Here is a 27,684-nt window from a genome sequence, read left to right on the forward strand (position 1 = left end):
GAGTCATTTTAGACATAGAAACGCAGAGTGGCTGGACTCTACTTTTAGAGTCACCTAGACTCCAGTTTGGCTTTCAGTGTACAGTATAATAATAGACATAAAATGTTCTGATTTTGATCAAAGTGAGCTCAAATGGTTCCGCTTGGAAAAAAAATTTTTAGCAAAAGAATAGTTTGCCATATCTAAGGTATCTCGTTAACCGGGAAATCCACCCATTATTGTACTTAAAGACCCATTCAGTGATCCCAGCGCAAGTGTAACAAAATAAAATTGTTTATAGATTGCTGAAAAGTGAAGGATATTAAGTCATTCAAATTGTCATTTGATATCTTTAAAATGAACAATTTGGCAAAAAACGAAGATAAATGCAGTATTGACGAAGTTGAAGCCCCATTCAAATACATGTAGCAAAGTTATATAGGCCTATATAAATTACAGATTACATGTAAATGCCTCATTTTGTCTTAAATACGTGGCTTTCGGCTGAACCACTAGCAGTGGGCTATTTTAATGATTTTTACGATTGTCCGGATGAGCTACCCAGCAAACACAAAAAACGTTTTAAAAACGTTTTAAATAAGTTATATTTTGGCTTTTGGTTTAGGTAAAAACGTTTTAATAACATTAAAATGTCGGGTTATATAAAGGTCATGATAACGTTTTAAAACGTTTTGTATGAAAACACACTACAACAATATTTTTAAATGTTTTCAAAAAATGTTATTGTAAACTATTTATGCAAACATTTTTGCCAAATATTGTGTCAATACTTAAATAACATTATGTTAAAATATTTGAACCCAGGAAACACAGAAATGTTCTTAAAATGTTTTTTTCAAAACCTTTTAATAACATTTAAATGTCGGGTTGTACAAAGGTCATGAAAACGTTTTTAAAACGTTATTGAAAATATTTTGGGCAAACATTGTTCGCAAAATATTTTTCAACTCCCAAAATAACATTCTGTTTAGAATGTTTTGTATCAAGTTTTCAAGAATGTTTTTGGAATGTTATTAAAACGTTTTTATACCCTTTATATAACCCGACATTTAAACGTTTTCTGTAAAACATTTTTTTTTGCTGAGCAGTAGATTATCAAAAAATGATATTTAAGGTTATGAAAACGTTTTATACTCTTAATATACCCTTTATATAACCCGACATTTAAACGTTTTCTGACAACCTTTTATAACCTTTTGCGAATGATGTCGAAAACGTTTTGTGTTTGCTGGGTACTGAGTGGGCCTTTAAATGGACTTGTCTATTGTTTCAATGCACGGACCCGGGGCACGGTCATGCTTTGATACAGGAAAATATGTCTCTGAAACACAATTTCACCATTAACATCGTATAAATATTCTGAACAACACTTCTGCTGAAAAATGAATACTAGTTTCCCTAGATTCACGGTGCAGTGCAAAATCCTCCAGCAAAAATCGTCATTGCATGTGGATGGCAATAATTGTTTGAACTTACAGGCTGTGTAAGCACTCGATTGGCTATTTTTCCAATTATCAAATGGGACACAATCATGATGACAATAGCTGAATAATAATATTGATCTTAGTTTACAAATAGTGAACTAGCTGACCTCCCGGGGGTTCACTAGCAACTATAAGTGGTAGGTGCTAGTCACACTATCTCAGAATTGGACCCTAAATGGAATCTCTCTCTCTCTCTCTCTATCTCTCTGGATCAGATGGCGCAGGATTGCACTGATGTGGTCAATGTGGCCAAAGTAGCGCAATTTCCTCTCAATGATGAACTTTCTGATGTTTAAGTCTGTGCTGATCTTATTAAGGACCGATGTTTGTCTTCTTGTCTTTCCAAGACCCAACAGCTGGTAACTAATCTTCTTTTGATCTCGGATGTGCTATCACCTTTGTTGTCTATCATTGAATCCAGGTATTCAAATTGTTTAACCTTCTCGATCTTTTGACCATCTATCAAAAAGTCCTCTCTAGTTCCATTTCCATCAATAACCATTACTTTAGTCTTCTTGGCATTTAGAAGAAGGCATTTCTCCACGGCTTTCTTGATGCATTTCAAAAGGGCCAGCAGTTTCTATCTACTCTCCTCTCTAAATGGCGTATGGTAGCAAATTTCATTGCCAAAAAGATTTTGCAAATTTTACCCCCAAAATGGCGTAAGACTCTAAAACGGATCCTTGAGTGGCGTGGGTATATAGGCTATGAGAAGTCCTATGAGTAGGCCTATGAGTTGGCCTCATAAGAGAATAATCCCCTCGTCTTTGTTGTGTATCTGAGCCCAGTATACCATCTCCAGAACCATCTCTGCGGCGAATTTAAGTGAACGTGACGTCGAAGACGAAATTACAACTCTAAATCCTAATAGGCCCTACCCTAGAAGAAGTAGGCGTCTACGTTTTCCTAAAAAGACGCCAGCAGATCAAATATCGACCGTTTCGACGGGTTTTTTTGTGTGACAAGCATGTGTAGGGCCTACCAAATAATACACATCAATGACACCCCCGGGCAATGGACCGACCTGGCAAATAGATCGATTTTGACGTCACACTCACGACGGACGACGAATGAATCGATGTCTTCTCTAATGAATGTTCATAACCACGGAAGTACAAGATACAAGATTTCTCAGTGAGTTATACATGGAAATTGATGGAATGGTAAACAAGTGATAGCCGTTGGAAGTAAGTAGGCCTATTATGCCTACAGATCCATATTTCGTGGCGTTGGCGTGAGGCAAAATTGACGCGAGGCTTTTTACGAAGCAAATGCATGCAGAAATGCTTCTCAAAATGGATTTCGCGTGTACTAGTGTGTATTGACCCGGAGTATTGACAGTGACTGCACTGAATTGTTGTAGCCTATGTATATAGCCATTTTGTATATTTCTTACGAAGATATTTCTTAACGATGAATTATTGGAAAACTAAACTGGTAGTCTGCCTTGTTCTTGGAATCTCGATTGGTTACATAGGTTAGTATTGCACAAGCGAATCAAGCCTGCCGATACGTCTATTCATGATTTAAATAACGTTCTCAATGACCTGGCCTGTCTCACCACAACATGATAATCACTTTGCATTTGAGATAGTTGAATGGTTATTGACTACATGCACCCACACATTGATCAAGTTAGGCCAAGTAAAATAAAAAACATGTTTCACGTCCGGGTTTTTGAAAAAAAGGAGGAAGAGGGGGCGTTTTATTTTTTATTTTTTATCGCAAAATCAGTGTAAATACCCATAATTAGAGCTGTTTTAGCGTATACAATTCCCATACAATTATGCCTGGAAAAAGGAGGAGGCCTCTTTTTATTTGTTGTTCTGAGAGATATGCCCCTCTAACTATCACAAAACCTTATAAAAGTGTTTCTTGTATATTAGCAAGGCTATAGAAAGCATCTCTACTTCCTAGACATATTTTGTGAAAAGTTATTTCTGAATTTCAAAAAAATAAAAACAGAATTGAAGAAAGCTCAAAAAAAGAGCGGGAGGGGACGTGAGACATGTTTATTTTTTTATTTGGCCTTATACTAGTCTGGAATATTGGAAATAAAAAATAAAATGAAATCAAAATAAATTAAAAGTTTGGAAAGAATATTGAAATACCGTAATACTTAACTATTAAAACTAGAGTAAACTAAATTAAAAAAAAGAAAAAAAATAGAACAGAATAAAATGGAATAAAACTAAACAAAACTAAATTAAAAAGGAATAGAATAGAATACAATAAACTGCAATCGCAGACTGCAATGTAATAAATAAATAAATAAATAAATAAATAAATAAATAAATAAATAAATAAGTAAGTAAGTAAGTAAGTAAGTAAGTAAGTAAGTAAGTAAGTAAGTAAGTAAGTAAGTAAGTAAGTAAGTAAGTAAGTAAGTAAGTAAGTAAGTAAGTAAGTAAGTAAGTAAGTAAGTAAGTAAGTAAGTAAGTAAGTAAGTAAGTAAGTAAAATAAGTAAGTAAGTAAATAAGTAAATAAGTAAATAAATAAATACATAAATACATAAATACATAAATACATAAATACATAAATACATAAATACATAAATACATAAATACATAAATACATAAATACATAAATACATAAATACATAAATACATAAATACATAAATACATAAATAAATAAATAAATAAATAAATAAATAAATAAATAAATAAATAAATAAATAAATAAATAAATAAATAAATAAATAAATAAATAAATAAATAAATAAATAAATAAATAAATAAATAAATAAATAAATAAATAAATAAATAAATAAAATAAATGCAGTGAATAATATGATGAATTTGGGTGGGCAACATCCCTATTTCCAGAGCCCGAAGAATAGGTGAATACATGTGAACGCTTCCGGTGCACGCAGAAATAAAAAGTATAAAATTCCTTTTAAAAGGGATATGAGGCGATTAAAGATGATTCAATACTCTCTATACAAATACCACCCGTTCCCTATACTCGCTGTAGAAAACCTCGGTACAAGGATATAGGGACGGTTGGCGAAACAAGGTTAGTGTGTCTGCGATCTGGTCTGGGATAGTATTAAGCTTTATACTTGTCGTATTTCATGCATAATTATTAAACCGCTTTAAAGTCAAAACAAGATTTTAGTTATTTTGAAACTTATCAACATTTTAGCAACATTGTCATATTTTGGTTTATTCTGTTTTCATGACGTTGTTTCACAACCGTTTCATATACTCACTGTAGTAAAGGTACGTAGGCCCTAGAAAAGTATTGGAACTACGGGTGGTGAAACACGATTAATTTCATAATTATTAAATAAACGGAGTAAAGTCAAAATAAAATTATATTATTTATTTTTAAACTTGAAAACTATGCAACATTCTGTAATATTTAGGTTTATTCCGTTTTTAAGACACTATAATTACATGTATACTAATCGTGTTTCACCACCCGTTCTCTATACTCGCTGTAGTAAACCTCTGTACAAAAGTTTAGGGACGGGTGGTGAAACACGATTAGTATATAGTCTTGGAAAGTATCAAGCTTCATACTGACCAAATTGTTTTATTTTTTAACGGAATAAAGTCAAAATATATTTATCTAGATTAAAGCAGCATTGTGTATTAACTGTAATATTTAGATTTATTCCGTTGCATATAAATAGGTACGTGATATTTTGTCATATTTTGGTTTATTCCGTTGTCTAAAATAGACAGTCTTACCAGTCCTATATATACGTCGTGCCTATGCATACTTGTATACTACAGTTACATATTTGTTTTTCGTACATTCAATTTCAGTGTTCATGACGAATGGTGAACTTAGCCGTATTTACATTGACATGGCGCCCACCTTGCGTACTTACATGGTCGGTGTCACAAGAAAGTAAGTACCTATAGAAATCTCTCCCAGTATTAACTTTTGGGGGGCGGGGGCGGTCAGTAACGCGGAGCTCAAGATGCATGCGTATTGCGTAGACTGTTGATACAGGTTTTTTTTAAAGAACTTTGAAGAAACTTGGCAGAAGAATAATGTCAATATTATAACGGGAGCCAGAGTTAAAGATACTAGTCCGCGTCTGACGACGAGTCCAAACACTCCGATCCGCGAGTGGTTATTATAGCGCGTATTAATGTGTCTTCATCGGAGAAAAGGAGTTGCAGAAAATGCCGAACGATGGTGGCATTTTACAAGACAAAAAGTCATGATGCAGTCATGTCTACAGTAGAATTCACCACGACCTTTGCAGGACTTAAACCCCATTAAAAGCTATTAAACCAAGATAACAGTCATTGAAAACAGCTCAACTATGTTAAATCAGATCTTCGCTGGTTAAATCCACCGTACACATGTTTCTGTTTTACCTGTGCGGTATTGCAATGAGCTGGTATTATAGTTTCAGTTGGGTAACCGATTATAAAGCAAACGAAAGGTAACAAAACTGTTTACGAAATGAGACAATAGTCTGCATATTGTTAACCAGCATTCTTGAAAATAAGAAACATAGGCCTAATGGTTGTAGACCGTAACACGGTTTGGAAATCATTTCTTCATATTTTTTGGTGTTATCTGTCGTTTACATATACATCCTAAAACACTAAAGTGCGAATATTTCCAAATACCTAAATTAGCTAAACATTTAGGACATGTTACAAAACTATATTTTCTAGAACTTCAGAGAGAACTTTAAATATTGGCCGGTTATTTTTCACACAGTGACGTTAACTAGGCAATGTCCTATTACCTATAACATACACTAAAACACCAAAGTGCGAATATTTCCAAACACCTAAATTAGCTAAAAATTTAGGACATGTTACAAAACTATGTTTTCTAGAATTTCAGAGAGTACTTTAAATATTGGCCGGTTATTTTTCACACAGTGACGTTAACTAGGCAATGGCCTATACTTATAACATACACTATTTGTAGAGGTCACAGCTCAATGGTGAGAGCACTGTGTATTGTGTATAGGAAAACGGACAGTAACTGCAGTATGCTTTAATTCTTTATAGGCCTATAGTGCCACATAGTTTACTAAGACCTAACTTTTGAGCTGGTTTGTAAGTTTGAAAGTGAAAAACTAACCGTAGGGCACTGGGCACGCTGTTATATCGTTGCATTCCGAAAAAAAACCAGGTGACTTCAGACGCGAAACAGTATCTTTAATTGTGGCTCCGATTATATCATCATGATTCAATCATTACTACGATAGTTAGTTTTCTTTTATAATTCACATTGATTGAAATTAATGATAATAGTATTTAATTTACTCTGCATATCCCATTATTGGTTTAATATGTCCTAATATTAAATTTGTTATTTCTTCTACAGTTCTTCATCAAATTCACCATATAAAGCTGTTACCACAAGACATTGTAAGCCCGTGCAAAGGATTGTTTACCTCAAAATTCCGAAAACAGGGAGTGGTACAACTACGTCACTCCTAGATCGGTATGGATTTGTGCACAACCTAACGTTCGCCGTGCCAAAAGGTATTCCAACCATTCTTCCACCTCTGTCCAAACATACATACAAGTTTGATGCCATGATTCGTTGTTATGGGCAGTTCGATATGTTGACTAACCACGTGATCTACCAAAGAGAGGAAGTGGATAAAATTATACCAAATGCAGTTCACATCACCACTTTACGACAGCCCGTCTCCCATTTTGAATCACTATTTTTCCAAACGAAAGTTGCAGATCATTTGTCCATTCCGGCAGAAGTTGACGATCCGATTGAAGCGGTTTTTAAGCAAGCTCCTTTTAAAGCTGATATCGGTGAGTTTCGTCAAACTATCAATTACGCTATCTTGGCATAAAGGACAGTGAAATAAAGGACAATGACTTTGCGCGTATATTTCAAAAGCTGGATTCGGATTTCCACCTTTTTATTATTATGGAGTATTATCTGGAATCGTTGGTTCTTTTAAAGTATCTTTTATGCTGGGAAATAGATGATATTGTCTACGTACCGCAACATGTTAGGATAAACTCTAATCGGCATGGAGAAATCTCCGAATCTCTAAGAACTACAATTGAAAGTTACAACTTCGCTGATATGAAGCTTTATGATTATTACAATAGAACGCTGTGGTCAAGAATTGAAGCAGCCGATCAAGATAGGTTTTGGCGGGAAGTTAGAGAGTTACGGGAAAGGGTAGCATCAATACAGAAAATATGTGTCAACAGTACAGGAGTGCTTAATGGTAGAAAATGGATTGAAAACTATGCCCCCATTGATAAACAATATTGTAATGATTATGTGCGACAAGTTGGGACCGATGGAAATCTCAAATTGAAGAAAGAAAGAATTGACGAACTTGTAAAAACTGTAAGATTAAGTAAGAATCAAAAATGCGATCTATAAACAAAGGAATAATTTTTGTTATTTGTATCAATTCTGATGATATAAGATGTGAATGTACCAAGGAGTTTTATAATTTTTTTTGCCTACAAATGTTACATTTTTAACTAGCTATTTAGGCCTAAAAATAATAAATAATTCATATCTTAATACAATTTATTTATGGGCGAAAATGTAATTTGTTAGTGAATTTTGCGAAGTATTTTTACAATGGAATTTAAAAAAATTATTCACAAAAAGTCAATCACATCATTTTCTATGACCTTTGAAAATTGAAGTTCATTACAGGCATAAAATGCATGTTTTTAGTGATTTTGGGCACTTGGACCACAAATAAAGGGTATCACTTTATATATATGAGATGTACACAAGTGTGTGGAATGCCAAATACAATACTGTAATATGTTTTTATATCTTTTTATAACTTACTTAAATAGGGTTTTATATTGTTCTATAACTTTTATGTTTCTATTTTTGTATGTGTCATATTTTAAATAAAAACTTTTACACTTTGAAATCATTTAATGTGTATCAGCTTCAAACGTCCTCCAAACCAACAAACCAATAACTAGGCACCCCACTAAATAAATCCTAATAAGGTACTGAGTCAGGGGCTATTTTAGAAGAAAAAGTTCACTGCACGTTGGCGAATGTAAAGTCTCGGTGATCGACCGGTGGAGGGGCGCTTGTGTATGTGTATGTGTATGTTGGCGGGTGTGTGTGTGGGGTGGGTGGGGGTGGGGGCTTGTGTCCTTTGGAGATTTAAAAAAAATTTCACGCGTTAAAATCACGCATTTTTAGTGACTCATTTTTTACGTAAGTATCTGCAAGTGATGGACACTTGACACTAAAAACGAAAGCATAAAAATTAAGGGGGGGATCGCGGCAAGCATATTTTGTGCCTGTTTGAGATGGACGATTTGCGCGTGATGCGCCCCCCCTAAAAAAAATCAGACTATTTTAGCCCAAAATGAAGGTGCTTTGTGGTATTTGATGAAGCAGTGCGAGCGAAGCATGCACATATTTTAATTTTACCATATTGGCCCAAAGCATGCATATGCACAAGGTAATTATTGCTTATTTTTGACTTCTAAGAGGATTTTATGTGAAGGGGAGATATCCCCATCTAAATATTTAAGGGGCCCCTTCCGCCACATATTTAAATGGGTACAAAACATCTCATACTTTCAGTAAAAAACTCACTGTGAACATGGTGAACAAAAGACCCAAAAAAATTAAATAAAAATACGGTAAGTTGTAGGATTAGCCAAGGATTAATTTTTACTGGCATTATCAATGTTGTCAGTTCAAAGGGGTGGTCTAGGTGGCCTTGAGAGCCCCTGGTGCAATCCAGGGTCAAATCCCCTGGCGAGGGCTGCCGGATCGGGAGTCGTGCGGAAGTTTGAGTGCCACAGAATATTGTATCATCGAGATGCACAAGCCAGATCCCATCCCAGTGAGACCAATAATTAGTAGCATTGGCTCTGTTACGTACAACTTAGCCAAAAACGCAGCGAAGACTATAGGACCGCTTGTCGGAAAATCTCCACACCATCTTATCAATACACAGGACTTTGTAAAGAAAATCCGCGATACCTCAGTGGACGATAACGAGATCATTACTTCTTACGATGTGAGCGCACTTTTCACCTCCATTCCACCGGACGACGCCATCAAGGTTGTGAAGGATTTCTTATCGGAGGATACCACTTTGAGTGAACGCACAGATTTAACCGTTGAACAAATTGTTGAACTTGTCACCATCTGCCTCAAAACAACTTATTTCTCGTACGACAATAAGTATTTCATCCAACAATATGGGTGCGCGATGGGCTCAGCCGTTTCCCCAATTGTGGTTAATCTCTACATGGAGAAATTTGAACAGCACGTGCTGAGTAGTTACCCCGGTAAACCGCCCAAATTGTGGCTTCGTTTTGTTGACGACACATTCATCATCATAGACAAAAGCGAGTCGGAGTCCTTCTTTAATTTCATTAATCAAGTTGACCCGAACATCAAATTCACTCAGGAGGAATGTGTGGACAATAAGTTAGCTTTTCTGGACTGCTTGGTTCATTTGAACAGTGACGGTACCCTCAACTCAACGGTTTATAGAAAGCCCACGCATACCGATCACTATTTACAATTTGACTCACACCATCCGCTGATCCACAAATTAGGCGTGATCAGAACCCTCCAATACCGTGCGGACACTGTCATAAGCAATTCTGAGGACATTCCGGAGGAAAAAGATCACTTACAGAAAGCCCTTGGAAATTGTGGATACCCCGGTTGGGCGTTTACCAAAGCGAACAAAACCAAAGACTCCACTAAACCCACCACAGGAGAGGTAAACCACGACAATCGCACACAGGTAACCATCCCATACATCGCTGGATTATCTGAAAGGCTTAAGAACTCTTTCAAGTCCTTCGGCATTACTACGTGCTTCAAACCTACCAACATCCTACGGGGGAAGCTCGTGCATGTTAAGGACAAAACCCCCAGAGATAAACAGTGCAATCTAGTTTATGGCATTACACGTGCTGCCCCGGACTGTGGTGACTCCTATGTAGGCGAGACAAAAAATCTCTACGAGCGCGATTGAACCAACACAGGCGCCCTAGCTCCAGCGAAGCCCAACATTTCTTCAACCATGAGGAAGCGGTTATTCTAGATAAGGAGGAGAAGTGGTTTGAGCGAGGAGTCAGAGAATCCATATGGGAGAGAGTGGAGGATCCCGCCATTAACAGAAAAGGGGGACTCCGCTTCCAGTTGTCACGTGCATGGGACCCGGCGTTACGAGACATTCCTCGCCGTCTGACGTCACAACATCTGACGTCATCACAACATCTTCAATCACATGCCTGACGAAGTCCGATGCTTTCGGACGCAACGTAGCAAAGTGAGTTGCAAATTTTAGTTCCAGTATTTGATTTAATTTACAAATTATTAATATGAAATATTAATGAAACAGTCTTATTAAAAGTAATACTATCCAGCACAGTATTGCTGCTTGATCAGATCGTCACAGTCATCCGCCTAAAGGGCACAGTTGCTCTAGTTTGTATTGTGTTCTCGTGTGTGTGATATTCGTTGGCACGGAAAATCCAATCAATGACATTTTGCTATATTCCGTATGTATTATATATGTATGATATTGGCAGCCATACTACGAGGAAACTTGCGACAAGTTATTGTGTGTCGTAAAGCAGGTAAGATTTTCATTAATTTATCTTTGATCTCCAAAATGAGTGATATTTTAGCCATCATATGAAGCCACGTGAATATGAATTATTAAATAATTGTTTAGAAACAGTGATTCATTACACTGCACCTATATACATCATGGCAGTCAGATGTATCGGTATCGATACACGCAAATGTCTGTAAAGTTTATCTCTGCATTTCGAGGCAGGGAATCAACTCCCCCTGCCCCCAGTATGTAGGCTATGCACAATAAGACCTATGCCACTGGCGCTAATGAATGGTGTGGTGGGAGGGGTGGAGGGACAGCTCACACATAATTAATGCCAATCTTGCATCATCAAATATAAAATAATAAGCAAATTAATTCACAGAGTGTAACTTTAAAATGGCAACAATCAAACATTTTTTCTCTTTATCACAAAATTATTGTTTTTCACATTTGCATATCTTTACAATTTATACTATTATCATGCTTCTGAGCACGCACAGTCAATATTAAATTTAAAGTTGGTTACCTCTAAATGAAGTGTTATCACAATAAGAAGCAATGTATGCATGTTTTTCCCCACACAGTAAATTCAATTAAAACTAGGTTAGGCCAAAAAAAAAAAAGGTTTGTCTCACGAACCCGCGCGCATAAGTATGTGAAAGCGATACAGCGCGTTTGTCTACGCGCTGACCGCCTTTTTAAAGGTTTTTTTTTCCCGATTTTCCGGTTCCCGATAGTTCGACCAACGTAGTAAAAATGAATTCCTCAATGTCAGAAAACCATCGAAAATGTCAGGCAGCGCGTATGCCATTAGTGTTGCAGATAGCCCGTAACCCACACCGTAGCCTCAGTCTCGCTAGTTTCACGCCATCCTTGCAACGGCACGGAGCGTAAAGCCGACGAAGCAAAGTGGATGCAATATAAAAGGACTTAGCTACGGAGAACTCTGCGATCGAGTGAAGCCATGTTGTTTTCATAAATTTTGTATTTTTTGTAGCTGTTTTTAACGAATTTTTACCGTTTATTTCAACATGATTGTTCGTATTCGTATAGTTAAAACAGGGGGACTGTGCTGAGGAATTGGGCACTGCATCGGTGCGCCGATTCGGTTACTCTGAATGCCCTAACAAATGAGTTGGTGTCGGGGCGAAGCTGTAACCCGTATTTTCCGGCATCGTAACTTTGTATTTTGCACTGATTTTTAATAGTGATCAGCTCTAGGAAGGCAAATACAATACAGTTACAGAATATTAACATTGTAAATTTGTTGTTTCTCTTTCATTGTAAGACCACTTGTAGTTTTCCAATACCTGTCTTGTGATTTTCATTTGTCTCAGGCTAAAAAAAAAAAAAAAAAAAAAAACGCATTAAAAAACCAAAAAAAAAAAAAAGAAAAAAAAAAGCATAGCACTTAGCTTTTTTGGCAAATGTTCGTGAGACAAACCTTTTTTTTTTTTGTCTTACCTCAACGCGAAGCTTAATTTGCTAAGTAACTTGATTGTTTTTGACCCCGTAGGCTAGTCAACTGAATTAAAAGTAGGTAACCACATTCAAATCTTTTCAGGATTTATGCTCTATTGTAAAAAGATATCCCCCACGACGATACCTCTGCATGGTTTACAAACAAACTGAAAATACCATGATCACTAATGCGATTTTAGATGACTTCTTTTTAATCTAAAACATTTTGGTTGACGATTAAATGTCATCATTTCCATTGACATACGTAATTCCAACACCAGAACTCGGACCCTGAACAGTTTAAAGTGTAACCACGGCGGTTCCGCTGGCCCGGCCAGCGATTCCCTGAGTAATAGGCTGAGTGTGTTATCACATCACGTGATATCCATGCATGCACAGTGCTTTTCATTGTGAGCTTTAGTGAGATTAAGTTCGGTTAGAGCTAATTAGAAGTGAATACGGCCGTAGGGACCTATTTCAATTTAAAATTGTACTAGACTGTGTACGAGTTGGTAATCACTATGTTTGGCGTAGATCTTAAAGTAGGCCTATTTTAAATGCAATAAACTTTAAAAAAGAATAAAATAATAGCTTTTTCAATACAATACAAACAAGTAAAGAAAAGCGAAGAACGTGGTTTCAGAAATAAATATACATTGGTCCAAAATTATGCCAGTATAAAAAAAATCCCTTTCATATTTCAGTAAAGAGTGCTCTCCGAGAATCACCATCATCATGGTCAATGCCAACGGCTCCTTGTATCGTTTAGTACAGTCATGCTGTATGATTTTGAATTTCCATGTAACTTTGGCGATAGGGACTATAATATAGTCGAGTTAGCGAGATGGCCTTTCTTTGTTTTACTCATCTCCGTGACTCATTTGAGGCACCGGGCTCGAACCCCAGTTAAAATTTGAATGCTTAGGCTTGTGCCAAGTCTTTGAATTTTGTGACTGACATTGTAAAAAATCATACAAAATTGTTCGTTTTAGCCCATTTTCCTCAAATTGTAAAACTAATAAAATTTGACTTTAATTGCTAGTAAGGGAGTATTCATATATACTTTGGTGGGCGGAGCTGAGCACTGGAAATTTTTGGAGTCGAAACTTTTGACCCCCCCTCGAGAGAACCTGAAACTCCCCCTTCATAGACATTCAAAACTTTTTTTGACCCCTCCCCCCGTAACGCTCATTAGAAGTAAGGTTTCAAGGATTTTCGCTACTTCATTCATGTTAGAGATGTATTGTACGGTAGGTATACCCAATATTACATGAATGCTACCAATTTGGTTAAAATCAAAAGTAGAATTTGTTATTAAAACGGACTTTCATAATTCTCAATTATGGTTAAATTTTTGATATCAATATTGGTTGTTCAAACTTTTCTGACCCCTCTTTTATTAGGAGTCAAACTTTTTAGTCCCCCTTTTTGAAGACCTAAAACTTTTTGACCCCCCTCCATTTTGTCCAGCCCCACCAAGTGTATTTATGAACACTCCCTAAGAACTAACTAATGGATTTATATTTTGCGATGTTTCATTTGGCAAAACAAGATAATATTTTTTAAGAATAATAAAAAAAAAAAGTGTTGTATTGTATGATTGTATGTGAGTATGAGTCTGCGTAGAAATCAAGATGACGCATAACGCAAAGCATCTAGTCATGTATGAATTGCTGTATGTATTTTGTATATTTCTTGAAGATAACGATGAATTACTGGAAAACTACACTGTTAGTCTGCCTTGCTATTGGACTCTCAATTGGTTACATAGGTTAGTATTGCAATATTTAATTAAACTGATTCAACAATTAACATTCGGATGGAATTGAAAAATAAAAATGATGTGAACCCGTTGTTGACATCACTTTTAGTGATGACGACCAAGATTTTTCTGTATAAAATAAAAAAGACGCATAAATAAATAAAACTGTAATACGACGAAATATAATTATGTTTTGTCAAATAATCAACAGCAAAGACCGGATTACACAAGACTTTCAATAGGGTTAGGGCAGTAGGGTTGGAGTTAGTTTTGGGGCCATGCAGTATAGAGGCCTTGCATGTGACGTATCATCCCGTAAATATCATGCGCGTATTTTTTTTTTGGGGGGTAAAAGCAGGGGCGGCCAAAATGAAGGGCGGCGGAAGAAGGGCGGCAAAACAGGGCGGCAAAAATGAAGGGGCGGCAAAAAGAATTAGGAAATAAAAAAGGGCGGAAAAATGTGATAAAGCATAAACAATTTTGAAAAAATGGTACTATACATCAAAATGTGCTGCTTTTAGGGCGCTAGCGCCTGAAACCTTTTTTTTTTTTTTTTTTTTTTTTGCTCTTCGCTTTTTCAAACGACCGTGAAAAAATTGGGTCAACCTTTTCGGGCTGTTGAGGAAGGGGCGGCAAAATTGAATTTTCTTCAGCCCCCGGGGTTGGGGCGGCCACGGTACGCCACTGAATATGGCGGACTACTCTAATGCAACAAAAGCATGATTGCAATCTACCGTGACAGTTCGTCTCACACACATAACCCTGCACTACGATCAAATAGAGGCCCTGCATATGATGTATCATCCCGTAAATATGGCGGACTACTCGAATACATTCAACAAAAGCATGATTGCAATCTACCGTGACAGTTCGTCTCACACACATAACCCTGCACTACGATCAAATAGGTTGATGACAACATTTGATTGAATGGACTGCACTCCGCCATAACTACGGTGAAGGACACCGGTTCAAATCCTTTGTTTGGAGCCAATCGATAAAAGAATGCAGGGCCTCTATAGTCCACTTGACATCATTGTTTATCAACAAAGACGAGGGACTGGTCTATCGATATGCTTGAACGAACCGCTACACTGTTAAATGGCTTTCTTGTACTATATGAAATGTGGTGGGCGATTTAAAATACACGTGCCCTGAGCAAACTACGATGCGTATGTACACTGCAGGGCAAAGAATATTGGAAATTGCCATAATTCTCGCGCATACTGCCGGGCAATGACGTTACGTAATAATCGGATTAACTACCATAGCAATAGATGAATACAATTTTTGACTATATCGCCCTGCACTACAACGTTCACGCGACACCTACGCATTGAACCACATCTTGTTGATCACTCACACCTGTAAGATTAGTATCTTTGAAAAGGGCGGCATTGTATTCAATCTATGATTGCAGACATACACAGGTGATGAGTGCAACCTGCTTGTAGTGCAGGGCGAAATAGTCAAAATTGTATTAATATATTACTATGGTATAGTTAATGCGATTTATTACGTCACTTCTACAGCGAATAGGATTGTTATTAGGGTTATAGGGTTTACCATGGTGCAGTGCAGCCAGTGGTTGTTTTGTCCATGAAGAAATCATCATTTTGAAAATGTCATGATGATGATATTTGCATGTATTGGATATTTATTTGTTGCAACCAATTTAATAATCGGGGAAGTAAAAAAGATATTGGTTTGAAACTTAATTTAATAATCAGATAAGTTTTAGTTGGTGACACTGACTACAGTTTATTGATTTTCCGTATATTGAATTTCAGTTTTCATGAGGAATGGTGAACTTCACCGTGTTTACATTGATATGACGTCCCCCTTGCGTACTTACGCGGCGGGTGTCATAAGGAAGTAAGTATAAAATCGGTTCCTACAATTGTATGTTGTTTTAGCAGTCATTTTGAAGAGTGTGATATTTTGGTAGCCATTTTGAAGAGTGCTCTCTTGCAGATCTTTCCTACTGGCTTTATGTTGTTACACTGAACGTTGGGTATCGTATACTTAAAGAATATTTTTGAAACGAATGGGTCTGGCCAATGAAATGACCACTTAATGCCATTTTATGCCAATTTTTTTTTTATTTCACATGGGTTTTGTTGGCCAGGTTGCAAACGCCCTCTCGAGATAAATATACCTTAAAGTGGTAATAAGATCTCGCATGAGATAGGACCCAACACCATTTTGTGGTATTTTAGCAGCCATTTTGAATTGTTTCTGAGCTTTCAGAATTTAACTTCTGGCTTTACATTATAGCACTGACCGTTGAGTATTATAATCCTTCCAAAATATTTATAAACCGAGTGAATGTGAACCATAAAATGAGTGCGTTATCCTTGAATGTCTCATTCAGCATGTTCAGTGGGTTTTGATGGCCATTTTGAAAACGCCCTCTAGCGAAAAACGTCCCCTACAATTTGAGTCCACTACCTCCCTAGCAGTGATCTAGAGGGTCTATAATAACACCCCATGGTATTGGTTGACTGACATGGATGTTCGAAAGATTGGTTGACATGGATGTTGAACTTGACCATTTTTTAATACCCCTTGCTATACTAGACTAAAAATGCTTTACTCGAATTGTAATGGACAAAAGTTTGGAATATATTTATCTATGCCCGTCCAACGGGGCATAGATATTGTATTTGTTGTGTTTAGTTATCTATGCCCGTGCAACGGGGCATTATCTATGCCCGTGCAACGGGGCATAGATATTGTATTTGTTGTGTTTAGTCTTCTCCTCCTTCTCCTCCTCATCGTTCCTTTGCATGACTCTAGCTCAAGAACTGAAGTAGCCTCGGGGCCATACTTAGTATAATGATAGGCTACAGAGGGCAATATGTGAAAAATTTCAAACACCTCTAGCAGGGGGGGCCGGCCAAGATTGGCTGAATTTTGACGTTGTCATTGGTTTTACACGTAAACACAAAAATGTCTCAAATTATTCCAAAACTGTACGTATGTTATTAAGCACTATTTTATCAGTCTAAATCCGTTGAGGTTCGCCAGTGAACCTCATTGTAAGTACTGTTTTTTGAATGTTTTGTATGAATAACGCACGGTATGTTTATGATATATACCTAAAATTTCCCCCATTGTGTATCACGGTTCGCTTGGTCTAATGGTAACGGGTCTCGCCTGCGGTGCGTAGGGTCCCGAGATCGAGTCCCGCTCGTCGTCGTCGTCGATCTACTCATATCTGAGTATTCGTGACCTTTCTGATGAAGTTTCTCCACTCATGTCGATCTTGTGCTTTGGTGTAACAGCTGTAAATTGACATTTTGGTTAACGAAACAATTCCATCTGTCCACCTGAGTCTCTGTCTTCCTCTGCTTCTCTTCCCTCAACTTTTCCGAACATTATCACTTTCTCTAGATTGACTCCTTCTCGCCTGGCAACATGTCCAAAATACTGTAACTTCTGTTTCCTCACTGAGTTGATGAGTGAGACTTTCTCTCCTATTTCATGCCGAACACTCTCATTTGTCCTTTTGGCGGTCCATGGGATGCATAGAAGTTTTCTCCAGCACCACATCTCAAACGCTTCAATCCTTCTTTGATCTGCCGCATTGATCACCCACGTTTCACACGCATATGTTGCGATCGGGAAAATCAAAGAGGAGACAAGTCTAATCTTTGTTGACTTGCTGATGCTTCTGTCCTTCCATAACTTGTGCATGGTGCACATTGATGTTTTTGCCATTGCTATGCGACGTCTGATCTCAGTAGAGCATCCGCCTTGGTTTGAAATCATGGATCCAAGGAAGTTGAACTGTTTGATAACCTCAATTGCTTGGTTTCCTGCATGAATAGTGGTGTTCTCTTCTTGTTGGTTGATGACCATCACCTTGGTTTTGCTTACATTTAGAAAAAGCCCAAAGTTTTCACTCTCCATTCTCACTCTTTCAATCAGGTCCTCAAGTTCACAAGCACTGTCTGCTAGTAGGGTAGTGTCGTCTGCATACCGTAAGTTGTTGATGGTTCTGCCTCCGACAGATATTCCAATGCTGCAACTCTCAAGGGCCATTCGCATAATATACTCTGCATATGCATTAAACAGATGAGGAGACAAAATGCATCCTTGTCTCACCCCTTGCTCGATTTTGAACCAGGTACTGTCACCACATGTTGTTCTAACAATTGATTCCTGATCGTCATAGAGTGTCCTAAGCAGTTCTACCACATGTTTTGGGAAGCCCATTGATACTAAGGTGTCCCACAGTTTTTGATGTTGAACAGTATCAAATGCTTTTGAATAGTCGATGAAGCACATGTAGATTGGACGGTTGAATTCAATAGCTTTCTCTGTAATATTTCTGATGTTTGCTATTTGGTCTCTTGTGCCTCTGCCTTCCACAAAACCGGCCTGCTCTGGGGAATCTCACGACGCATGTGCTGTTTGATCCTCTCAACCGTAATGTACAGCATGATCTTACTTGCATGGGAGATTAGAGAGAAGGTCCTGTTGTTTTTGCATTCTCTTGTGTCACCCTTTTTGGGGAGTGGTAGGAATATTGATCTGGTCCAGTCTATCGGCCAGCTCTTGTCTTTCCATAGAAGATTGCATAATTTGTGCATCACATCCACTCCTTCGTCTCCGGTTTCTTTGATCAATTCAGCTGGGATATCATCATATCCTGGTGCTTTACCTGTCCTCATTTTCTTCATTGCCATCACCACTTCTGATCTCAGTATGTCAGGTTCATCTTCATCAACCTCTGTTTCACCTCCTAAACCATCTTTACTTGCATACAGCCCTTGACAGTACTGTTGCCACCTCTGTTTGATTTGATCACTCTCAGTTAGAATTTCACCATCTTCATCTTTGATTACATCCAGCTTTGGTGTTTTCTTCCCTGTGATTTCTTTCACTGCTCTAAAGAGATCCCTGGAGTGGTTGGTAGAAGAATGTGATTCAACCTCTTTGCATTTCCTTTCAAGAAAATCCTGTTTATCTTGTCTGGTTCTGCGTTGAATTCTCCTGCTTAGGTCTTTATACTGCCTTTTGTCCTTCTCCGTTAGTATGCCTCTTGCTTTCACCTGTCGTCTTTCGTCTGCCATTGTACCCACTTCCTCTGATATCCATGGCGATCGGGTTTTCTTTGGTTTCGGCAAGTTGTTCTGTGCTGCTGTAGAGATTGCTCACTCCCGGCTAAAATTTTTTTTTCTTCACATTTATTTTGAATCCAAAAATATTTATTTTTATGTGAAAATTTATACATTCACTGAGAAATATATTTTGTGCATTTCTTTTCTGTAACGGGGCCAATAGAGCTAAAAACACAACTCAGCACGGGGCGTCCAATGTCCAGGCAGTGTTGCCGTCATATTGTCTGTTTTGTTTACGATATTGGCTGTTGCCACAGTGAATAATGTAGTCCACCATCGTCTGACCTCTAGCTCGTAAAATATAGCGCCCTCAGGGTTCATACTTGATACAATGATGGCCCATGATCCCTAAATATTTCCTGGGGTAGCCTCGACCCCAGAGGTCAAAGGTCATGGGCTACAGGAGGCAATATGTGTAAAATTTTAAACACCTCTAGCTCATAAACTATAGCGCCCTCAGGGTTCATACTTGGTACAATGATGGCCCATGACCCCTAAATATTTCCTGGGGTAACTTCGACCCCAGAGGTTATGTGCTACAGGGGGCAATATAACTAAAATTTCAAATAGCTCTAGCGCAAAAACTATAGCGCCCTTAGGGTTCATACTTGGTACAATGATGGCCCATGGCCCTAGATGTATCCAATAATAGCCGCAACCCCAGAGGTCAAAGTTCACAGGCTTTAAAAATCAAAATAAGTACGACACAGTGTAGTGCAATAGGTAGCATTTTGGTAGCTACAGTCTGCATTTGCAATGATAACGGTATGTCAATAGGAAACTTGATAACATTCCCTTCAAAGAGAATGTGTACGCATTTTGCTTGTAACAAATATGTACGAATTAAAGCTTATAACAAGGGCTTCCACATGGTGGTCACAAAGTTTTCGTTTGTGGGAAGGGGTTTAGGTGGGGTTACGGGCATAGATATTCGTGTTTGGTCAAACACAACTGTGCCATCTAGTCTTAGACTTCTTCTCCTCCTCCTCATCGTTCCTTTGCAGGACTCTAGCTCAAGAACTGAAGTAGCCTCGGGGCCCATACTTGGTATGATGATGGCCCATGATCCTTAAAAATTTCCTGGGGTAGCCTCGACCCCAGAGGTCAAAGGTCATGGGCTACAGGGGGCAATATGTGTAAAATTTTAAACACTTCTAGCTCATAAACTATAGCGCCCTCAGGGTTCATACTTGGTATAATGATGGCCCATGACCCCTATAAAATTCCTGGGGTAGCCTCGACTACAGAGGTCAAAGGTTATTGGCTACAGGGGGCAATATGTGTAAAATTTTGAACACCTCTAGCTCATTAACTATAGCGCCCTCAGGGTTCATACTTGGTATAATGATGGCCCATAACCCCTGCAAAATTCCTGGGGTAGCCTCGACCCCAGAGGTCAAAGGTTATTGGCTACAGGGGGCAATATGTGTAAAATTTCGAACACCTCTAGCTCATTAACTATAGCGCCCTCAGGGTTCATACTTGGTATAATGATGGCCCATAACCCCTGCAAAATTCCTAGGGTAGCCTCGACCCCAGAAGTTAAAGGTTATTGGCTACAGGGGGCAATATATGTAAAATTTCGAACACCTCTAGCTCATTAACTATAGCGCCCTCAGGGTTCATACTTGGTATAATGATGGCCCACCCTAGATATTTCCTGGGGTAACCTTGACCCCAGAGGTCAAAGGTCATGGGTTACAGGGGGCAATATTTGTTAAATTTCAAACAGATCTAGCTCAAAAACTATAGAGGCCGTCAGCCTTTCGCCATCTTGTGGGTACAAATGATACGCGTGTTCATGCGTCTGATACTACGCGCAGGGCGCAGCTTGCCACGCAGTTGTTACCACACATCAACGCAATGATTTTGCTGTTCACGCATGGAGATCGAACGACCATCGCAGCGTGTACCCACAAGATGGCCCGGGGGGGCCACTGGTCATTGACAAGGGGGTATCATGCGTGGCCATGGAGTTTCAAAAAGCACCCTAAACAAGTATGTGCAACGACTGAAAATACACCCCTAAATAAGTATAACAAGTGTAATATCCTACCCTAAACAAGTATTGGCGTTTTTTTTAAGTAAAACATATATTTTCAACACCCTAAGCAAGTAATAGGCCTACTAGGCCTACTTGAAACTCCATTTTCATTGATTTCTTTAATAGTAACTCAGAATGGCTCGGGCTCTGCTACCAGGGCAGAATATGGCTATTTTAAAATTACAAAATAAACGTTACATTATTTTAAGCTGATTTATAGTATCAGAGAGCCTAAGAAGGAATGAAAAGAAAATTTACAAAACTCTAAGAAAAAACAACAATGAAGAAAAGAAAATAGAGAAAAAGAAGTCAAGAAATGTTTTTATATCATTTTTGTAGGCCCTATTAAAGTTTCGACAATTTATTCTCCATCCTCCAAATATTATTATAGACCTACAAATCATGTTTCAAAGTGAGACAAAAATCATAAAATAGTGGTCGGATTTTTTTTATGACCTAGGCCTTATTGCGAAAAGATGAAAAGTGCATATTAATAATTTATTTTAAAAGCTTAAAATGACAACAATTAAGGCCTACTTCTGGAAGGAATCGGATGAATAATGGTGGTATTATTTCATAAGTTGAATAAAGTATTAGGATGAAAATAAGTCGGTAAATAGCGACTGAGATGCATGGTGCTCAATCAGTTCAGCCAAGACTTGCAGGATTCGTGTATGACTGCAGAATTTGATACCAATCCAAAAACGTATTTTAATTCTGCACCATATCCATCTTACCTTTTAATATTCATTTGATGTTTTCACGATTTATTCAAAAGTTTAAAATTTGTTTTTTAAATAAAATCAAGATCACTTATTGTGACAAAATTCTGACAAAAATCTGATGCTTTTGACGATATGATAATAACGTGCATGTTTTTATTTATTTATTTTGTGGAGAATAGGTCACAGGTCAAGTCAATCAATCCTCTTCCGTAGATATTTGTGGTTAAATAATTGTATACAACATGAAAATTAGCTTGAAAATCTTTATTTTTATCCATAATACAAGATAGAAAATTCAAATAATAGTAAAAATATTTTAAAATGAAATGAGAAACTTTGGACTTTATAAAGGAGAATTGAAACTCTTAAAATCAGAGTATACACGTGCTGTGCATGTACAATGTACATCACCATTGAATGTTGTAGGGTTGTGTAGCATTGAATGGGTTAATGGAAAAATATTAACAGGGCCAGCTGGGCGAAGTCGGCAATCTTTATGGACTTAAAGAAGAGACTAAACAGAGAACTATACAGTCAAGTCTAGGGATAAACATGAAGGACATGAAACTTATGAAGGACTGAAGTCTGGACGGACCCTAAATACGTAAAAATGTTGTGAAAAAGATACCCTTTTTCTCGAATTTCCATGTTTTTGACACCCTATTCACGATACGTACGTACAGTGCCTGATCGTGAAAAAAGACCCTTTTTACGTGATTTTTGGTCACGCATGATACCCCCTTGTCAATGACCAGTGGCCCCCCCGGGCAAGATGGCGGCATATGACGTCACGCTGACGGCCTCTATAGCGCCCTGAGGGGTCGTACTTGGTACAATGATGGCACATGGCCCTAGATGTATCCAATAATAGCAACCCCAGAGGTCAAAGTTCATAGGCTTTAAAAATCAAAATAAGTACGACACAGTATATAGTGCAATAGGTATCATTTTGGTAGCTACCTGCATTTGCAATGATAACAGTTTCGAACAACGCACTGAATGGTCTATTGTTCTATTGTGTCCGATTTGAGCGCTGACATATTGGAAAATGTTGCCAATCAATATTCATGAGAGTGTACATTCAACGTCCAATTTTCGAAATTGGGTGACTTGTGCTTGGCAGGTGTAAAATACATCTGACTGGGCGTTTTAAATACGTAACGCATTATAAAGGCATTGACATCATCGAATGGCTGCCTATAGTGCTGTTAGTGTTAGGCCTATGTGTGTGTGTGGGGGGGGGGGCTGTGTTTAGTTTCTATAATTATTATAAGGCCTAAATTTATTTGTCATTCCTTTCTTTTCCTTTCTCTGTACTTATTCTTTCCTTGCTAAAGTATCACTCCCTCTTCTTATCACCCTTCGCTTCTCCATCCCCTCTTACTTTTTGTCCCCTCTCATTCCTATCATTTTCCTTACCTTTCTATTTATTTACATCTATTTATTTATTTCTCTTCCTCTATCTCTCTTCCTCCAGTCCCCCTCTCATTCTTCATAGCCCCTCCTCCACCTCTACCTCCCTCATCCCCTCCCAAGACCTCTCACAGAAGAGCTGGCCCCTTCAGTACGCCACTGTTTATGACATTCTCCTTCTTAAAATAAAATAAAATGTCAATTTGTGAAACAACTTTTATATAGGCCTATACCGGTATACTTATTATATGTATACGTAGCTATTACCATTATACAGTACTATAGACATGCAGACATGGTAGCCTTGATGTGTAATCAATCAGCAAGCGCATTCAATTTATTTAAATGAAGCACCTAACTTCAGTAGGGTGACAACGAACTCTACATCAGCGGCTAATGTGTGCCTTTTGTGCTTACGGCTACTCAATCATACCCTTGAGTGGTATGACAACAAAAGGTACTTTTCGTTATAGTAGGCGCTTTCACGCGACTTTCGTTTGATCACTTATTGACAGTAGTCGGCTAGGTAAAGCGTTAATACACTGTCGGGTCAGCTTACCGATTTAATGGCGGAAGCCCTTTGTCCCAAAACAAAAGGTACCTTTCGATGAATAGCTTGTCAGATTTCAAATCGGCACAAGTTTACAATGCGTTACATAATCTATTGCCTCTCCATCTTTAATAGCTCCATGGTTTCGAACATATGCCAACTTGATAAAAATTCCCTTAAAAGGGAATGTGTACGCATTTTGCTTGTAACAAATATGTACGAATTAAAGCTTATAACAAGGGCTTCCACATGGTGGTCACAAAGTTTTCGTTTGTGGGAAGGGGTTTAGGTGGGGTCATGGGCATAGATATTCGTGTTTGGTCAAACACAACTGTGCCATCTAGTTATTTTTGTATCAAATGCAGTTTTCAATCATATTAGGAACATGTTTATTGTTCTGAAGTAGTACTCAGTTGAATTTAATTGAAAGATACAGATGTCCTTCGATGTTTACATCACAAAGCAAGGAGGAAGCGCATTACACTTTTTGGCGGTCTCTTTGTATCACATAAAGACACTAGCAAACTTTATTGTTTGAACAAAAACTCTCACTATGACATGTTCAGACGAGTCTCTTGCTTGAGAAAACACAACTCAATATTTGGGGTGTTCACCCCTTGCCCGCTCAAGGTCACGTACGCGACGTGGCATTCCCTCGAAAAAATGGTACCTTGCCAGACACATGTGATCCGTTTTGAATGGCTGACTGGACATTGATGGTAAGAAATCTGCACTTAAAAACAGGGCTACGTGTATGCAAAAAAATAAAAAATATTCCAAACTTTTGTCCATGATTGTAGTAGTATTTACTTGACTCTGCATATTGGTTTTTATTATGTCCTCATTTGTGTATAAAATTTCTTCCACAGTTCTTCATTAAATTCTCCATATAAAGCTGTTACCACAAGACATTGTAAGCCCAGGCAAAGGATTGTTTACCTCAAAATTCCGAAAACAGGGAGTGGAACAACTACGTCACTCCTAGATCGGTATGGATTTGCGCACAACCTAACGTTCGCTGTACCAAAAGGTCACATTACGACCATTCTTCCACCTCTTTCCAAACATACATACGAGTTCGATGCCATGATTCGTTGTTATGGACGGTTCGATATGTTGACTAATCACGTGATCTACCAAAGAAAGGAAGTGGATAAATTTATACCAAATGCAGTTTATATCACCACTTTACGAGAACCCGTCTCCCATTTTGAATCGCTGTTTTACAAAACGAAAGTTGCAGATCATTTGTCCATTCCGGCAGAAGTTGACGATCCGATTGAAGCGTTTTTTAAGCAAATGCCTTTTAAAGCTGATATCGGTGAGTTTCATCAAAACTATCAATTGCGCTATATTGGCATAAACGACAGTGAAATAAAGGACAATGGTTTTGCGCATATAGTTCAAAAGATGGATTCAGACTTCCACATTTTTATCATTATGGAGTATTATCTGGAATCGCTGGTTCTTCTAAAGAATCTTTTATGTTGGGATATAGATGATATTGTCTACGTACCGCAACATGTTAGAATAAACTCTAATCGGCATGGAGAAATCTCCGAATCTCTAAGAAGTAAAATTGAAAGCTACAACTTCGCTGATATGAAGCTTTATGATTATTACAATCGAACGCTATGGTTAAGAATTGAAGCAGCCGATCAAGACAGATTTTGGAGGGACGTTAGCAAGTTACGAGAAAGGGTAGCAGCAATAAAGAAAATATGTGTCAACAGTACAGGAGTGCTTAATGGTAGAAAATGGATTGAAAACTATGCCCCTACTGATAAACAATATTGTAATAATTATGTGCGACAAGTTGGGACCGATGGAAATATCAAATTGAAGAAAGAAAGAATTGACAAGCTTGTAAAAAACTGTAAAAATTAGGTAAGGGTCAAAAATGCGATCTATAAACATAGGAAATTCCAATTTTTGTTATTTGTATCGATTCTGATGATATAAGATGTGAATGTATGGGACCGATGAAAATATCAATTTGAACAAAGAAAGAATTGACGAACTTATTAAAAACTGTAAAAATGAGATAAATGCCTAAATTCTTAAGGGGTCGGTCACCCACCTTTAAACGTCACCCACCTTTGCACAGTATGTTTTGTGGGGCCTGAGAGCACATATTGAATTGCATTCTGAATACGAAGAATGTCCTTCTGGTATCAAATAAGTTTGATTTTTTTTAAATTCGCGATAAAATACAAATATTTAGGCCTAACAGTCCTCGAAGTAAAATTTATAAATCTGATTATATTTACTTAAAGTGTTTGTAGCTGGAATGAAAAGCCGATGATAATTTGAAAATTTGACTTTTCGAATTAATGATATTTATCTTCAAAATGAAAGGTCAAAATTTTCAAATGATCGGCTCTAACTGCACCTACATATACACTTTAAGTACATATCAATAGATTTATAAATTTTATTTCGAGGACTGTTAAATATAATTAATGTTTATTAATTTGCAATAAAATGTGTTCTATATCGCCAATTCCAAAATTAAAAGTACATTCAGAAGGACATTCCTCGTATTCAGAATGCAATTCAATAAGTCATGATGTGCACTCATGTCCCACAAAACTACTGTGCAAATCCGATCCCTTAAGTGAGCGTCAAAAATGCGATCTATAAACAAAGTAAATTACAACTTTGGATTTTTATCATATTTTTACCACAAATGTTACATTTTTAACTATCTAATTTTTAAAATAAAATAAAATAGAAACATCATGTGGTGTGATTAAGCAAAATCAGTACAAAGTCGGTCATGTTCAATTTTCAGTTTCTTATTAGATTACGACACGCGTTTGCAAAGCAACATTTTACAGCAAACCCCATTGAAACTAAATGAAATTATTTCATTGGTTTGGCTATATCTTAAAATCAATATTTCCGACTTCCGACTGATTTTGCTAGATCACATCATGTATGGTGTGCAGAATACATAACACATGACTAAATAATAGCTATGAACAAAATCAGCACTCATTTGATTTCTGCTCAATGTCATTTTTAGTGAATTTTGTAAAGTAATTTTTACAATGGAATTTTTGGGTTTTATGTGTCATGAAAAGTATATCAATAATACTAAAAGTCAAACACAACATTTTCTGTGACCTATGGGTTTGAACTTTGACATCTTGAAAGTCACGAGTAGGCGTTAAATGCATGTGATTTGGGGCGTTTTGGACCTAGGAAATTAAATGAATATCCCGCCGTAAACTTGACCAATGTAAATTTGACAAATAAAATGGGCATAAATGACAATTACCATGGAACCTGACTTTCGAATTCTCCTAATTGCCATAATTTAAAAAAAAGCCTTGTATATCAATAATATCAAGTGTATTACAAACTTGTAATGCAAGAAATTGCCAAAGATGATGAAATATCTATCCTTCGAAATCATTAAATAGAGCACTTGTGGCAGCATGGTTGTCTTTACTGTACTGCTGATCATCAACTATCTACTGCTGATAGCATAATATTTCAAAGTCTATCTACTGTTGCTTGTTATGCGTTGTAAAAATCAATGTTATGCTATAATGGTCATCCAAAAGA

General features: G+C 37.4%; 2 protein-coding genes and 1 long non-coding RNA gene across 3 annotated transcripts; all 3 read left to right on the plus strand.

The window, feature by feature from the left end:
• The first annotated feature begins 2,385 nt into the window (after window positions 1–2,385).
• LOC140137360 (uncharacterized) lies at window positions 2,386–8,013 on the plus strand. The gene is made up of 4 exons (XM_072159000.1): window positions 2,386–2,671; window positions 2,885–2,961; window positions 5,260–5,344; window positions 6,794–8,013. Exons 2-4 carry the CDS (start codon window positions 2,898–2,900, stop codon window positions 7,281–7,283), a joined length of 639 nt encoding a protein of 212 aa, XP_072015101.1. The 5' UTR covers window positions 2,386–2,671; window positions 2,885–2,897; the 3' UTR covers window positions 7,284–8,013.
• A 1,247-nt stretch (window positions 8,014–9,260) lies between these two features.
• On the plus strand, window positions 9,261–10,436 carry LOC140136990 (uncharacterized). The gene has a single exon (XM_072158653.1). The coding sequence runs from the start codon at window positions 9,261–9,263 to the stop codon at window positions 10,434–10,436; it is 1,176 nt and encodes a 391-aa protein (XP_072014754.1).
• A 56-nt stretch (window positions 10,437–10,492) lies between these two features.
• On the plus strand, window positions 10,493–25,530 carry LOC140138207 (uncharacterized). Its single transcript, XR_011856970.1, has 4 exons — window positions 10,493–10,733; window positions 14,190–14,259; window positions 16,041–16,125; window positions 24,981–25,530. It is a non-coding gene; the product is annotated as an uncharacterized lncRNA (long non-coding RNA).
• The last annotated feature ends 2,154 nt before the right edge of the window (window positions 25,531–27,684 follow it).

This window comes from Amphiura filiformis, chromosome 17 (assembly GCF_039555335.1).
Source record: "Amphiura filiformis chromosome 17, Afil_fr2py, whole genome shotgun sequence".
Taxonomy (NCBI): Eukaryota; Metazoa; Echinodermata; class Ophiuroidea; order Amphilepidida; family Amphiuridae; genus Amphiura; species Amphiura filiformis.

Bases quoted from the DNA above. Each gene is read 5' to 3' on its own strand.
- LOC140137360 (XM_072159000.1), top strand. From the start codon at position 2,898: ATGAATTATTGGAAAACTAAACTGGTAGTCTGCCTTGTTCTTGGAATC. The intron at 2,962-5,259 runs GTTAGTATTGCA...ATTCAATTTCAG, and splicing joins AATCTCGATTGGTTACATAG to TGTTCATGACGAATGGTGAA. The intron at 5,345-6,793 runs GTAAGTACCTAT...TTTCTTCTACAG, and splicing joins ATGGTCGGTGTCACAAGAAA to TTCTTCATCAAATTCACCAT.
- LOC140136990 (XM_072158653.1), top strand. From the start codon at position 9,261: ATGCACAAGCCAGATCCCATCCCAGTGAGACCAATAATTAGTAGCATT.